Source organism: Hyperoodon ampullatus, assembly GCF_949752795.1.
Source record: "Hyperoodon ampullatus genome assembly, chromosome: 2".
Lineage (NCBI taxonomy): Eukaryota > Metazoa > Chordata > Mammalia > Artiodactyla > Ziphiidae > Hyperoodon > Hyperoodon ampullatus.
In genome coordinates, this window is record NC_136915.1 from 164,969,643 (window position 1) to 164,986,644 (window position 17,002).

At 34.7% G+C, this 17,002-nt stretch overlaps 1 protein-coding gene across 1 annotated transcript in view; it reads left to right on the plus strand.

Annotated features, from left to right (window-relative positions):
- COP1 (COP1 E3 ubiquitin ligase) overlaps positions 1 to 17,002 on the plus strand; it is a gene marked incomplete at its 5' end in the record, with an annotated part of 242,055 nt that overhangs the window by 115,064 nt on the left and 109,989 nt on the right. The window contains 2 exons of the mRNA XM_079698724.1: positions 4,022 to 4,136; positions 8,201 to 8,336. Coding sequence (XP_079554850.1) covers positions 4,022 to 4,136; positions 8,201 to 8,336 — 251 coding nt within the window. The remainder of the gene's footprint in view (positions 1 to 4,021; positions 4,137 to 8,200; positions 8,337 to 17,002) is intronic.

Below are 17,002 nucleotides of genomic sequence, written 5' to 3' on the forward strand. Positions count from 1 at the left end.
TGCGTATATTGAAGAATCCTTGCATCCCTGGGATAAATCCCAGTTGATAATGGTGTATGATCCTTTTACTGTGTTGTTGGATTCTCTTTGCTAGTGTTTGTTGAGGATTTTTGCATCTATATTCATCAGATATATTGGTCTGTAATTTTCTTTTTTTGTAGTATCTTTGTCTGGTTTTGGTATCAGGGTGATGGTGGCCTCATAGAATGAGTTTGGGAGTGTTCCTTCCTCTGCATTTTTTTGGAAGAGTTTGAGAAGGATGGGTGTTAGCTCTTCTCTAAATATTTGATAGCATTCCCCTGTGAAGCCATCTGGTCCTCGACTTTTGTTTCTTGGAAGATTTTTAATCTCAGTGTCAATTTCATTACTTGTGATAGGTCTGTTCATATTTTCTATTTCTTCCTGGTTCAGTCTTAGGAGGTTATACCTTTCTAAGAATTTGTCCATTTCTTCCAGGTTGTCTATTTTATTGGCATAGAGTTGTCTGTAGTAGTCTCTTAGGATGCTTTGCATTTCTGCAGTTTCAGTTGTAACTTCTCCTTTTTTCATTTCTAATTTTATTGATTTGAGTCCTCTCCCTCTTTTTCTTGATGAGTCTGGCTAATGGTTTATCAATTTTGTTTATCTTCTCAAAGAACCAGCTTTTAGGGCTCCCCTGGTGGCTCATTGGTTGGGGGTCCGCCTGCTGGTGCAGGGGGTGCGGGTTTGTGCCCCGGTCCGGGAGGATCCCACATGCCGTGGAGCGGCTGCACCCGTGAACTATGGCTGCTGGCGCATCCGGAGGCTGTTCTCCATGGTGGGAGAGGCCACGGCGGTGAGAGGCCCATTTACCACACACAAAACAACCCCAACTTTTAGTTTTGTTGATCTTTGCTCTTGTTTTCCTTGCTTGTATTTCTTTTATTTCTGCTCTGATCTTTATGATTTGTTTCCTTCTGCCAAGCTTGGGTTTTGATTGTTCTTCTTTCTGTAGTTCCTTTAGGTGTAAGGTTAGATTTTTTGTTTTTTGTTTGTGATTTTTCTTGTTTCTTGAGGTAGGCTTGTATTGCTATAAACTTTCCTCTTAGAACTGCTTTTGCTGCATCACATAGGTTTTGGATTGTCGTGTTTTCATTGTCATTTGTCTCTAGGTGCTCTTTGATTTCCCCTTTGATTTCTTCAATGATCTCTTGGTTATTTGGTAACGTATTGTTGAGCCTCCATGTGTTTGTGTTTTTTACATTTTTTTCCCTGTAATTGATTTCTAATCTCATAGCATTGTGGTCAGAAAAGATGCTTGATATGATTTCAGTTTTCTGAAATTTACTGAAGCTTGCTTTGTGACCCAAGATGTGTTCTATCCTGGAGAATGTTCTGTGTACACTTTAGAAGAAAGTGTAATCTGCTGTTTTTGGATTGAAGAAAATCAATTAAATATCAGTATTATTAAATATTAAATACCTATAAAATCGATTAAATCTGTCTGGTCTGTTGTGTCATTTAAAGCTTGTGTTTCCTTATTAATTTTCTGTTTGGATGATCTGTCGTTTGGTGTAAGTGGGGTGTTAAAGTCCCCCACTGTTATTGTGTTATTGTCAATTTCCTCTTTTATAGCTGTTAGCAGTTGCCTTTTATATTGAGGTGCTCCTATGTTGGGTGCATATATATTTACAATTGTTATACCTTCTTCTTGGATTGATTCCTTGATCAGTATGTAGTGTCCTTACTTGTCTCTTGTAATGTTCTTTATTTTAAAGTCTATTTTATCTGAAATGAGTATTGCTACTCCAGCTTTCTTTTGATTTCCATTTGCATGGAGTATCTTTTTCCATCCCCTCACTTTCAGTCTGTATGTGCCCCTAGGTCTGAAGTGGGTCTCTTGTAGACAGCATATATATGGGTCTTGTTTTTGTATCCATTCAGCAAGCCTGTGTCTTTTGGTTGGAGCATTTAATCCATTCACATTTAAGGTAATTATTGATATGTATGTTCCTATTACCATTTTCTTAATTGTTCTGTGTTTGTTTTTGTACGTCCTTTTCTTCTCTTGTGTTTCCCACCTAGATAAGTTCCTTTAACATATGTTGTAGAGCTGGTTTGGTGGTGGTGAATTCTCTTAGCCTTTGCTTATCTGTAAAGCTTTTGATTTCTCCATCGAATCTGAATGTGATCCTTGCCGGGTAGAGTAATCTTGGTTGTATGTTCTTCCCTTTCATCACTTTAAATATGTCATGTCACTCCCTTCTGGCTTGTAGAGTTTCTGCTGAGAAATCAGCTGTTAACCTTATTGGAGTTCCCTTGTATGTTATTTGTTGTTTTTCCCTTGATGCTTTCAGTAATTTTTCTTTGTCTTTATTTCCAGTTTGATTACTATGTGTCTTGGCGTGTTTCTCCTTGTGTTTATCCTGCCTGGGATGCTCTGTGCTTCCTGGACTTGGGTGTTTATTTTGTTTCCCATGTTAGGGAAGTTTTTGACTCTAATCTCTTCAAATATTTTCTCAGGTTCTTTCTCTCTCTCTTCTCCTTCTGGGACCCTTATAATGTGAATGTTGTTGCATTTAATATTTTCCCAGATGTCTCTTAGGTTGTCTTCATTTCTTTTCATTGATTTTTTTTATTCTGTTCCGCAGCAGTGAATTCCACCATTCTGTCTTCCAGTTCACTTATCCGTTCTTCTGCCTCAGTTATTCTGCTATTGATTTCTTCTAGTGTGTTTTTCATTTCAGTTATTGTATTGTTCATCTCTGTTTGTTTGTTCTTTAATTCTTCTAGGTTTTTGTTAAACATTTCTTGCATCTTCTCGATCTTTGCCGCCATTCTTTTTCTGAGGTCCTGGATCACCTTCACTATTATTATTCTGAATTCTTTTTCTGGAATAAACCTTATTATTCTGTCTCCTTTGTCTCTTTTCTTCTCTTACAAATTTTTCTGTCTTCTTGACTTTATTCCTTCAATTTGAGTAATTCTTTCAGATTTTTCTTCCACTTTGCAAATTCTTTTTATCCTCCAAATCTAATACTTGTTCTTTTGTAGGTATTTGTCCTCAAATCAGATTGTCCTCTTGTTTCCCCTTTTCTACACTCTTATATTTTGTTTACCGTTACCTCTCTGAGTTCAGCTTCCTGTTTGGTTGTTTATCTTTTGGAAAATAGTCTTATTTTCTTTTGATCCAAACACAGCTTTAAAATAATTCTTAGTTACCATCTACTTTTAGCAGGAGTTCACTTTAGATAAGTGTTTTTTGTTCATTGTAGTAACTTAATATTTCTTACTTAATACATTTGCACTTCTGGTATTCTTATTGGTGAACTTATGTCATCTCAGGATCTCATTATGTGTCTTATCTCTTTATCTGTTAATGTGCCACAAGCATAATGGTTAGTAACCATTTGTGGAAGGGTTTTCATACCCTTTTAATTAACATGGTGTTGGTGATATTATATATTTAGGATTATAAACTTTTTAAATAAGATTTATATTCCAGTGTATTTCAGATTTGTTGTTGTTCTCTAAGTATGTGTGTGTGTGTGTGTGTGTGTGTGTGTGATTTAGTTATTTGGGTCTTCTAATGTATATGTCAGACTATAGATATTAACTACCTCTTAACCTAATAATCAGTATTAATTTAAATACCTATTCTGTACAGCCAAGCAGTGTTCCTATTATTCACAAGGTATAGGTTGCAATATAGGGATGATGAGGCAGTAACTAGTTTTCTTTTGGTAATTGTTCTCTAACAGTTGATGCATATTAAAGTAAAATTCTCAAAATTCTAAGTTTTAGAATAGCCTTTATAATGAATTATATCTTCATTTAATTTGGAGAGTTGAAAGAAGATTCTCATTTTATTCTCATAAAATTGACCTCCTTTCCCTTTAAAATAAGAATTCAAAATACGGTCTAAGAACTACGGGATTTTGCTATTTGTAAGTATTTTAATGTGAACTTTTGAAATTAAATATTCAAGGATTTGGATATTCTGTGCAGAGAAATAGTATGATTTGTTCTGAGTTACAAGTGTCTTTTCTTGTTATCACCTTAGACAAAGAAACAGCCCTGGTATAACAGCACATTAGCATCAAGACGAAAACGACTCACTGCTCATTTTGAAGACTTAGAGCAGTGTTACTTTTCTACAAGGATGTCTCGTATCTCAGGTACATTCAGAACTTCTTAAAATATCTCAGATTCATATTTCATATCCATATCTAGCTTCTTATGCTGGATTTATGGAAAGCAAAAGTGTCTATTTTCAACATAGTCTAGCATAGTATTGTGGAGGTTCTTAGACATCTTGGAGAATATTGCTTTTCCATATCTATTTTTGTTCTCTTTCTTTATTTGGGAATTTTTAATCTGTATATAGTGAGCTGTATAAAGTTAAAAACAAACCAGCCATGAATATGTAGCTAGCAAAAATAAGTTCCATTCAGTTGCCTTCTATTCTTCAGCATTTATTAAGTTCTAAGCAATATCCTCTGTGCTAAGAATAAAAAGATGAAAGTACTTGTTCTTGTCATCAAGGAGTATTATGAATTTAGTGGGGGAAAGCAACAGGTAAATAATTCTATGTGATATTTTATGTTATATACATATGCAAAGGGCATTAAGGGTATAGAGAAGAATATCCACTAATATAACTGGGAGTGAAAAAGCCATGCCACATTGAAAATGGAGAAATGTAAGAAAATGATTCCTGTAGGGATTTCAGAGATGTTGTATTTAGTCAAGGCTAGTATTATTTAACTAAAAAAGGTAATTAGAAACATATTCAAAGTAGAGGAAATAACTTATGCAAAGATTTGTACACAATAGTTTAGAATACTTTTATTGCTATAGAAAAGTAACGGAGTTCTGTTCCCTTTTTGTTAGTTCTCTGATCTTTAGCCTTTCTTGGTGTCTTTGCTCGCCAGTGCGGTAGGGACATTGATACCGACCCAGCAGGTTTTTTTTTTTAAGGTTTATAGATGATGCATGTAAAATACAATGCTTGGTATAAGTTAGATTCTCAATTAATTGATGTCATTTGTAATACACCTGCTCAAAATGAGGACCACCAAGGAAAAAAATGTCTGATATTTTATTAATTGTTAAAAATTTTGCCTCGGTTTTCTCTTGAATAGGCATGTTTGTATTATAATCCACACATTATAGAGAGAGAATCTTTGGAGAAATTTGCCTCAGGACTGGAGGTGGCAGAAAAATGTATATAGATTCACATAGCATTTTTCCTTTGAAGACTAGAAGAAAGCTAAGCTTTGTTTATAAGTGTGTTTGAAATTAATAGTCAACAGTTTTCATACAGATGGAAAGCTCTCATTGTATTGTCTTGAGAATTGAGCCCCTTATTAAACTTCTGTAATAGTCTATAAACTATAGTAGGGAGCTGTTACATTGAAAGTGGTCTTAGACCTACATTCTACTGACTGGCAGAGGGTTCATGTTAACCCTTTCAGGTGTTATTTGTTGGTGTGATGTTGAAATACAACCACAGGCAAATGGCAGACATTAAAAAAAAGAGAGAGGGGGGCTTCCCTGGTGGCACAGTGCTTGAGAGTCCGCCTGCCGATGCAGGGGACACGGGTTCGTGCCCCAGTCCAGGAGAATCCCACATGCCACGGAGCGGCTGGGCCCGTGAGCCATGGCCACTGAGCCTGTGCGTCCGGAGCCTGTGCTCTGCAACGGGAGAGGCCACAACAATGAAAGAGAGAGAGCAAGATGGGAAAGAGAGATTGGAGTAGGCTATTGATTAATAATTTGTAAATAACTATAGCATAAGCATGCTGTAGGATAGTAAAGGTAATCAGAAACCAATTTAATTTGTTTTGGAGATATAGCTTTATAGGGAGGTAGACTAGTAAGTTAAAACCAGGAGGAAGATTAGATTTTTATTTTTGTAGACATGTCTGTATTGTACTTAACACATGTTGTCTTTAGTTTTTAGGAATCTCAAATTTAACTTAACAAATTTGCAGTGTCTACACTAATCATATTGCTGAATATGGAGTCCCTCCTAGTGTCCTTGGCTGTAAAGAGGAAATTTAAACTTCTTTGTAATGGGGTACCTAAGAGTTTGATTGTCCTTTTGTATATTTTCAAATGAGAATACACTCCCCATCCCCAACTTTTATTTTCATCTATGAAAATGAGACATGAAGACTAAGAAATAAATGATTTGAACTCTTAATTGTAATTGAAAGAGAAGCTAAATTATAAAGCATTAGAAGAGAGAAGAGACACTGAACACACTTTTGCAAACTAATCTGTAATTAAAATAGGAGAGGTGATATGCCATGAGATATGTATGGATATTGATCATAAACCAACCAAGCAAACAAAATCCTACCTTTTTACAACGAGATAAGTGAAATCTAACCTCTGTGCTTTCTGATACTGAAATAACTGCTTTTAGTGTTATTTTTATAACTTCTGTTGAAAGTAGGTGTTAAATGAGTGGATATGATGGCCAGAAGTTCAACTACCCTAGAAAAGGATTGTGATCTTCTGCAGAATAGATATTCTTAAATGCTTGTGAATTTTATGTACTTAGGGATTGATGTCAAAATGTTGAAAGAATATATTAATATTAAAAGAATTTTTAAATGGTTAGCTATAAAGTAACTGTCTTTTCAGTATTTACTACATTAAGTAGCTCACGGTAATAGGGTTATATATAAAAAGAACCAGTTACATGGTTGGATGCATGTTGTATCCAAACTACTTTGCAGTACAGTTGATACCCCCCCCTTTTGCAGTAACCTATGTTTTATTTATAATATGTTGAACTTCCTGAGAATAATTTTTGTGGACCAAGTACTTTAGCTCAATAACATTTTGATATTTCATGCTAATTGGGTTTGTTCCTTCTGCATTTTCTAGAATGGAAACACTACAAAATTGAGCCCTTTTAATGTAGGTTGTTAGATGACTATGTTAAGTTAGTGTTTAAATCTTTAAAATGTAAAATATTAGGGACAGAAGCTTACTTAGTTTCCTCAAATAATTGTTTTTCTTTATAATAATTGTTAGATAAAGTTCTTCATGTCAGCAATTCAAGATAACAGGAAATCTCCAGATAAAATAAATAAATTCTTTATTATATGTCATATAGTAGAGTAATAGTAACTCTTTTGACTTAATGATTCTTACAGCTTAATTTCTTTTTGCTTACTAGTATTTTCAGAGGACATTTAAGAAGGGAAATTACAAAAGTTTACCTTTAAAAAGTTCTGTGTGTGTATATGTATATGAGCTAAGAATAAGGAAGAAGGTATAAAAACACAGTGTTGTAACAGGCTTATTTCAAGTTTCAATATAGAAAGCTAACTAAAGTAATTGTGTTCTTTTCTTTCTTTGGAAGGGAAAATGCAAGTCCAAACTTTAAGCAGTTTTGAAAAACAGTGTTTTTATTCATGCTTTCACTGTAGGCCTGTTTCTACATTGGAGAGTAAATTAGCTGTCTTCTCAGGTCCTTTATAACCTGATTTTGTGATTTAAATTCTACATCATTTAGTTATGAATAGTTTACTGAAATGGACTTTATTCAAAGTATTTGTAAAGAGTTCTGTTGGATGGAATTATTGTTTTCCATATTCTACCAAGACATTTGAGTGAACCTATTTTAAGTTTGATTTTGAAAATTAATAATTCATGCACTACAGTTTTTTACTCTCGTCCCATATTTGGATTTGAAACACTTCAAAGTATTATGTGAACAAATATTTCACTTTCTTTTTACTTAAAAATCAATTTTTAATCTGAATTATGTTATTATTAATTGTGTTTTGACTATAAATAAACATGAACATGAAGATGTATCCCTGTAAACATGTTCCTTTAACAAATACCCTGTCCAGTATATATACTTGTCTCTCCACCCTCACCTTCTTCATTGATAAGGGATTTTGTTTTAATAAATGATTTAACTTCTCTTGATCAGAGGTACTTTTTTTTGTTTTTGCAAGAAATTATTGCTTAAAAAAGAAAAAGAATTCACAGTATGTTCTTACTGGTGTTGAAAGAGAGTGTCTTTCAAGAACCACTGAGAAATTTTTCTTAAAAGTTGAAAGATCAGCTCATTAATTTGTGTATGTTAGTCCTCTCTAAGTACTCTTGAAGAGTTGTTGTTTGTGTGTAGAATATAGTTTTTAGTCTGTGGATATTGCTCTTTGACTTATTTTGCAGTTCAATTCATTTATTTTATTTTGTTTTCTTCATACAGATGACAGTCGAACTGCGAGCCAGTTGGATGAATTTCAGGAATGCTTGTCCAAGTTTACTCGATATAATTCAGTACGACCTTTGGCTACATTATCATATGCTAGTGATCTCTATAATGGTTCCAGCATAGTTTCTAGGTAAGTATGGGGCAGCATACTATTTTCTTACTATTCTCTTTTGCAGGAGTGTCTAGAATTTAATTGAATTTGAGAAGCAGTTATAGTGTTATGGTTAAGAGCCTCTTCTGAAATCCCGGTTGCCTGCCAATTTTTAGCTCTGCAGTCTTAGGCAAGTTTCGGAATCTCTTTAGTCCTCAATTTATCTCTAAAATGTAATGATTGTTAGTATCCGCCTCATAGGGCTGCAGTTTGTTTTCTTGTAATTCTTTTGTGTGGTTTTAATGACAAGGTGTGCTCTCCTAATAAATGCTCTCTCCTCTTCAGTTTTTTAGAAGAGTTTGTAAAGAATTGGTGTTATTTCTTCCTTACATATTTTGTACAATTCCCCAGTGAAGTCATCTTGGTCTTGAGTTTTCTTTGAGGGAAGATTTTTAAATACAAATCCAATTTTTAGAAGAGATGTAAGGCTAATCAGGTTATCCATTTCTTCTTGATTGAGCATTATTTTTAGTTTGTGCCTTTCAAGGAATTTGTCCACTTCATCTAGGTTGTTGAATTTACTGGCATACAAGTGTTTATAGTATTCCTTTATTATCCTTTTGATGTCTTTAGATTCTGTAATGATTTTTCCTTTCTCATCCTTGATTTCAGAAATTTGTTTCCCTTTTTTTTTATATACTTAATAGTCTGGCTTAGAAGTTTTCAATTTTATTTATCTTCTCAAAGAACCAGCTCCTGGTTTATTGATACTGTTTTTCTGTTCTCTGTTTCATTAATTTCTACTCTTAACTTTATTATTTCCCATTTTCAGCTTTCTTTAGCAGTAATTTGCTCTTATCTTTCTAGTTTCTTAAGGTAGAAACTGAAGTGATTGAGTTGAAACCTTTCTTCTTTTCTAATATAGATAATTTGTGTTATAAATTTCCCTCCAAGTGTTGCATTAACTGCATCTCACAAATTTTGATGTGATTGATATCTTTTCTTTTTTCCAGAATTTTTTTTATTCTGGTAAAATACACATGACATAAAATTTACCATCTTAATAACTGTTCAGCGGTATTAAATGCATTCATAATACTGTGCAACTGTCATCACCATCCATCTCTTTAATACTTGACATCTTGTAAAACTGAAACTCCGTACCCATTAAACAATAACTCCTTGTTCCCTCTTGCCCCTAGTCCTGGCAACCACCATTCTACTTTCTTTGTCTATGATTCTGACTATTGCAAGTATCTCATATACGTGGAATGGTGCAATATTTGTCTTTTTGTGACTGGCTTATTTCGCTTAGTGTGGTGTCATCAGTGTACATCCATGCTATAGCATATGTCGGGATTTCCTTCCTTTTTAAGGCTGAATAACATTCCATTGCATGTGTATAACACATTATGGTCATCTGTCTGTCAATGGATACTTGTGTTGCTTCCATGTTTTAGCTACTGTGAATAATGCTACTGTGAACATGGGTGTAAAACTATCTCTTTGAGACCTTGCTTGCGATTCTTTTGGGCATATACCCAGAAATGGAATTGCTGGATCAAATGGTAATTCTATTTTTAATTTTTTGAGGAACTGCCATACTATTTTCCACCAGGGGTATACCATTTTGCATTTCTACCAGCAGAGCCTAAGGGTTCCAATTTCTCCACATCTTTGCCAGTATTTATTTTGTTTTTTTGATAGTAGCCATTCTACTGGGTATGAGGTTAGGTTTGATTGCCTAGATTTGATTTGAATTTCCCTAATGATTAGTGATGTTAAATGTCTTTTCACGTGCTTATTGGTCATTTGCATATCTTCTTCGGGAAAATGTCTTTTCAAGTCCTTTGTCCATTTTTGAATTGAGTTTGTTTTTTATTGTTGGTTTCAGGAGCTTTCTATATATTCTGAATATTAATCCTTTATCAGATTTATAAATATTTTCTCTCATTCTGTGGGTTGCCTTTTTACTCTGTTGATATTGTCTGTTGTCAATGCATACAGTTTAAGATTTTTTATGAAGTCTTTTTGTTTATTTTTTCTTTTGTTGCTTGTGCTTGTGGTGTCATATCCAAAAAATCATTGTCAAATCCCAAGTTGTGAAAAGAGTTTTATGGTTTTAGATTTAGGTTTTTGATCCATTTTGAATTAATTTTTGTATATAGTTTCAGGTAAGGATCTAACTTCATTCTTTTGCATGTGAATATCTAGTTTTCTCAGAACTATTTTTTGAAAAAACTGTCCTTTCTCCAGTGAATGGTCTTGGCACTCTTGTCAAAAATCCTTTGACCATATATGCAAGGGTTTATTTCTGTGTTCTCTCTTCTATTCCATTGGCGTATATGTCTGTTTTTATCTATGTTTTTTGATTACTGTAGCTTTGTAGTAAGTTTTGAAATCAGGAAGTATGAGTCCTCTAGCTACTTCAGGTCCTTTGGAAATCCATGTGAATTTTAGGATGGGCTTTCCTATTTCTGAAAAAAAAAAGTCATTGGGATTTTGATAGGAATTGCATTAAATCTGTAGATCACTTTGGGTAGTATTTGACATCTTAACAATATTCAGCCTTCCAGTCCATGAACATGGGGTATGTTTTCATTTATGTCTTAGTTTCTTTCAGCAGTGTTTAGTAGTTCTCATTGTACAAGTCACCTCCTTTGTTAATTCCTAAATATTTTTTTGATGCTTGTGTAAATGAAATTGTGTCTGTAATTTTCTTTTTAGATTGTTCATTGTTATTATATCAAGATATATTTTTCATTTTCACTCATTTCAAAAATCTTTTAAATTTCAAATTTGATTTTATTTAGACTCATGGATTACTGAGACATTAGTTTTCAAATATTGAGGTTTTCTAGTTATCTTTTTGTTATTAATTTACATTATTTTTATCTTCATCATCTTGACCATTCTTTGAAAATTTTTAATAAATTTTCTTATATACATAAAGATGGAAAGAATAGAATCCTTTATACAATCATCTCCCAGACTCATCAGTGATCCAAATTTTGCTATACTTGCCTTGTTTATACTCTTCATTCTTACTTTCTTTGCTTAAGTATTTTGAAGCAAATCCCAGGTATTATGTCATTTCAACTGTAGATTCTTAAGAATCTCTGTCTTAAAATATGGATATTGTATAACCACGGGGCTTTATCACCTCTAACACAATTAGCAGTAGTCCCTTGGAATCATCAAATTGCTAGTCTAGGGGCTTCCCTGGTGGCGCAGTAGTTGAGAGTCCGCCTGCTGATGCAGGGGACAGGGGTTCATGCCCTGGTCCGGGAGGATCCCACATGCCGTGGAGTGGCTGGGCCCGTGAGCCATGGCCGCTGAGCCTGCGCGTCCGGAGCCTGTGTTCTGCAATGGGAGAGGCTGCAACAGTGAGAGGCCTGCGTACTGCAAAAAAAAAAAAAAAAAAAAAAATTGCTAGTCTATGTTCAAATTTTCTAAGTAGAATGAAGAAGCCTTAAAAAAATGTTTTTGATGTGGATCAGGAATTTGACAATTTTTAGCTTTTTAAGAATTACTGAAACTACATGTGCTTTTTCATTTTCATGACTGAGATTTTTACTTATGTATATGAATATTGATCTTGAAATTCAGGCCATTAGCTAAAGAGACTATTGCATTAAATCTTTTATTGTATTCAAGCTTGTTGTTTAACTTGGTAACAAGACAAAAATCATACATTTATTTATTTTTCTATATGTTGGAAGTGTAAGTTTTCCTAATCAGGCAGTGGAGTGATTAAAGTTTTAAAATGCAGTAAATTGTGGGTTTTGTTTAACTAATTAATTAAATTAGTAATTAACCTATTTAACAAAAATTCATTGACTACCTGGTGTGGGAGAGGCTAGGAGTGTAATCATGAACAGGCCAGCTTTGATGCTTGGATTCAGGAGAGCTCTCAATTTTATTTCAGTGCCTTTATATAGAAGAAATAATACTGATCTGCTATGTACACATTTACTTATAATTATATGGCTCTACCCAACTGAAATATAATGCAGATTAGAACTCTGTTGTAATAACGATTAATGTCCCTGACCATTGTGAATTCATCCTATATTGTATTTTCTTCTCCATTGAAAAATGAACAAATAACCAAAAACAAAATTTCCTTCTTAACTTCATATTACAAAAGCAGCATTTCTAGTTAGAATATGTAGGATTGGTTATACATCTCTAGATATTCAAAAAAGAGTAAGAGCTATTCTTCATTCCTGAAAGCCATTTCAGCTTGATATAATGTAATTTTGTTTTTTTGTTTTTTTGGTTTTTTTGCGGTACGCGGGCCTCTCACTGTTGTGGCCTCTCCCGTTGCGGAGCACAGGCTCCAGACGCGCAGGCTCAGCGGCCATGGCACACGGGCCCAGCCGCTCTGCGGCATATGGGATCTTCCCGGACCGGGGCACGAACCCGTGTCCCCTGCATCGGCAGGCGGACTCTCAACCACTGCGCCACCAGGGAAGCCCTATTTTTTAAAAAATAAGTAAACCTTGATCATGTAAAGACATTTATATCAGAGTGCTGTGTTTTCTGAGGCAGACATTTACTGTTATAGGAAGACTTAAGATTTCAGTTTAGAAATATAACTTACTGAAAGTGAGATTGCTTATATCAAAATATTTCAAGGAAAATAAAAAAGTTAAAGGTACCTTTAGTTGTTCCATCTTCATGTTGACATCCATTCTTTTCTCTTATTTACATTGAACTAACATTTCTGAAGGAAAAATTTCCACTTTAAGCAGTTTATCAGGCAGAACGCTTGAAGAACTATAGTAGGCAGCAGCAAAGGAACATAGTATCCATAGTATTGAAGGGACTTTGAAACTTTCACAATCCTGGTGATTTTTTGCTTTTTCTAGTTTCTCACATTCAGACACATCATTGATAATAAATTTATTTTAAAGGCTTTTAATTCCTTGCAAATTAGGACATTTAATAAAGAATTTCTTTTGGGAAGAGGGGTGAAGACATGTTAGAGATGACAAATAGTGTTGAATTTGGTGCATTATTTCATTACATTGTAAAAGAAATTATTCTTACTGTAAAATTGCATGACATATATTTAGTGTTGGTCATTTATTGCAGTGAGAATCTCACTGAGAGAAAAAGCTGAACCGGAAACTTTCACTTTTAAAATTTGTCTTCCTTTGCTTATGGATCACTTTGGGTTATTTAACACCATACTCGTGAGTCCACAAGGTGGCAGCATTTGTTTATTTGACAATGTCTCAACTAACAGACAATAGACAAGGCATGGAAATCAGTGGCTTATAGTGAAGTTCATTCTCATAAATACTAGATGGTCCTAGGTTAACGTCACCAAGTAATAGAAAGGATAGAGATCTTTTCTTACACATAGCAATAATGGAACATTTTGCATTTTTTCTTGAATTAGGTATTCATGACCACCAGAGAGGAATGAAACTGCATTGTTTAAACTTACTGAATACTTAGTAGCAGTGGCTGTTGAATTCTTGGTTTGAACGTTGCGTACCTAGATTGTTTTGGTTAAAATTGTTATACACTCCCTCTGTAGTTTACAGATTATGTTAACATTTTTGCTTATATTTTCTCAAACTCTTGAAATAGACTTACGTCAGGCATTAGTAAATTCATAAGAAGAAAATGATTATATACGGTGGCATTTTTTTGCTGCTGGTAATGTAGTGTTTGATTACTTTTCTTCAGACACCATTGTAAGTATTTTACATGACCTTGTAAGTATTTCACTAACTTCATTTAATCTTTACTGTGGAATAAGGCATTGCTATTAATCTCATACTACAGATGAGGAATTGAGGTAGAGAGAAATTTTCTAGCTTGTCCGAGATCAACACAGTGCTAGCAAATGACAGAACTAAGATTTGAACTAAGACATTCTGGGCCCTGTGTTCTGCTGTTCTTTTGTCCCTTCAGGATCTGTTGAAACCTTGGGAAAAGTTTCTGAAAGCACTTTACTGTTTGAGACGAACAAAAGAAGTTATTCTTTTGAGTTTTTGATACTTTGTATCCCTATTACTGTCTTGTCTAACTTGGCGTCGATAATGAAAATTTTTTATTTTTAATTTAATGTAGATATGACGTTCCAGTGTCACTTTTGCCATATATTTATTTTTTTGTAGTAGCCAGTTATAAGGATTGTTGTTTTACTGAACTTCAGTTTATAATGACAGTCAGTGCTGATCCAGGTTTAGGGTACCTTTTAATATATTCTTTATTGTAGAATGCTGTGAGTTTTAAATTTGTACTTAAAAATAGGTTGTCTCCAGGTAATTAATTACTTGGTAAGGAAGAAGTATGATTTTTAGGATGACTTATGCACTTTTCTTTTTGTCAGAAGATATTTCTGTTATTATCTAAAGAGTTATCGGGCCATCTGGGGTTGATGAGAAATGGGAGGAGTGGGAGTGCAGAGGAAAGGATTTTTTTTCCTTCAGAATTTGGCCCAGGACCAATTTTTTAAAGCAGTAATTTAAAAAATTGTGTTCTAGGCTTGAAGCTTCATCAGGGAGGGCATCTTATCTGCCTTACTTCCTGCTGTATCTCCATGCCTGGCACATGGTAGGCGCCCATTAGTAAATAGTTGTTGAATGAATGCGTGAATGAATGGAAAACTTTCTGCATGCTCTGGGAGGACCCAGAGCAGGTGGGGCTCTAGCAGTTGTCTACCTTAACCTGCTTTTACATATTTGCTTTCTGATAAGTATTCCTTTGAAGAAAGTATCCCTAGGCTAAAAAAGAAGTCTGTAAATCACCAGTGACACATGACAGAAAAATAAGTTAATGTTAACAACTTAAAATAGAAGCGTCCAAGATTGTCAGCATGTGTTAATCAGTTTCCTACTTCTGTGACAATTCAAGATACAGGCTAAAGATGAAATACACACGGTCTAAGTTTAAGCGTTAGAAATTGCTGCATCCTCTCTCTTCCCCATAGCCTCTTTCCTACCTTTTTCCTCTTCTCATCTCAATTCCTCTTATTCTTCCTGTTTATTTTCCTTTGCCCTTGCTTACACTGAGGCTTGTCAGTAGTACATATTGAAACCATGAACTCAAATCATTTTATGCTTATTACCACAAAGAAAGTGTTAGTTAGGCTAGCATTTGAGATTTTAGTAGACTAGTAAGTTTGTCACTAATCAGAACATAAAATAGATGCCCACAACAAAGGCTTAGAATTAGAATGCTGCCTTTTATTCATGATAAAATTATTTACCTGGAGAATAGTAGAGTTTGTTAACCTAACGACTCTCTTCAAATAATCAAAGTAAAAGAGGAAGTAGAATGGTTCTGTTTGGTACCAAGAGATAAAAGTAGGACTAACGGCTGGAAGCCACATTTTAAGGTTAATATAAGGAAGATCTTTGTAGTCAGCAGTGTGTAGAAGTGGAATAGGCTTCATCGGGAGGTAGTTGCTATATGCCCTTCTTAGTTTTTAAAACTAAGCTCTAGTTTTTCTTTTCTTTTTTTTTTTAAATCGAGAAAATTTTTCTGCAGTCCTGAGATCAGTTATGTATATATGTTCACTTGTATTTTTCTAGGATATTTTTGTTTTAATTTTTTTTAATTGTACCTGTTCATAACAAATACTTTAAGTGCTGAGAGTACAAATAAGAGTGATACACAGAATACTGGAGAGACAAACCTATAAGCCAATATATAGAATAAAGTGTTGTAAGTGCTATGAAAGCATCTACTGGGTACAACATGGAAAATGGATTTGAAAGAAGCAAGAGTAGGAAGTAGGGAGATCCAATATATAGGTGGTTGTTGAAACTGGCCAGGCATAGCATCAATACATGATGATGACTTGTGACCTGTACTAGGGTAAGGTCAGTGGGGCTTAGGTGAAGAAGTACTTAAAAAATATTTGGGGACTGGGGACTTCCCTGGTGGTCCATTGGTTCAGAATCCTTCCTTCCAATGCAGGGGATGCGGATTCATCCCTGATCAGGGAGCTAAGATCGCACATGCCCCGGAACAACTAAGCCCATGCACCACAACTACTGAGCCTGTGTACCACAACTAGAGAGCCCAAATGCCACAATTAGAAAGCCCACTCACCACAACTACGGAGCCCACATGCCACAACTAGAGAGAAGCCCATGCGCCACAGCAAAGAGCCTGCGCACTGCAATGAAAGATCCCACGTGCTGCAGCTAAGACCTGATGCAGCCGTAACTAAATAAATAAATAAATATTTAAAAAAAATATTTGGGGACTAAGGTAGACAAAACTTGATGATTGATGGGTGTTGTCCTTGAAGGAGAGGAAGATAGCTTCCAGGCTTTAGGCTTGAGGAGCTCGGCTGAAAAATATTGGTGTCATTTACAGAGATAGGGATACTGGAAGAAGAGTAGGTTTAAAGGTAAGGAGGCACATGGGAGATTATGCATAGGCTCTTTGGTTTTACAGAGAAGAGGTCTATGAATATGGGAATTTGTACAGTTGATAATTGAAATCATGGTTGTAGACTCATAGAGCTCCAACATTTAAAGATCAGGTAGACGAGGAGGAACCCGTAAAGCAGATCAAGAAGGTTCTCAGATGAAAATGAAAAGTAGGAGAGTTTATTGCCATGAAAACCAATGAGGAAACATGAGATAATCTGTAGAATTAGATCATATGCGGATTGAATCCAAAGCAAAGTAAGACTTTTTGCTTTCATTAGAAGGGAGGACACTTCCTCC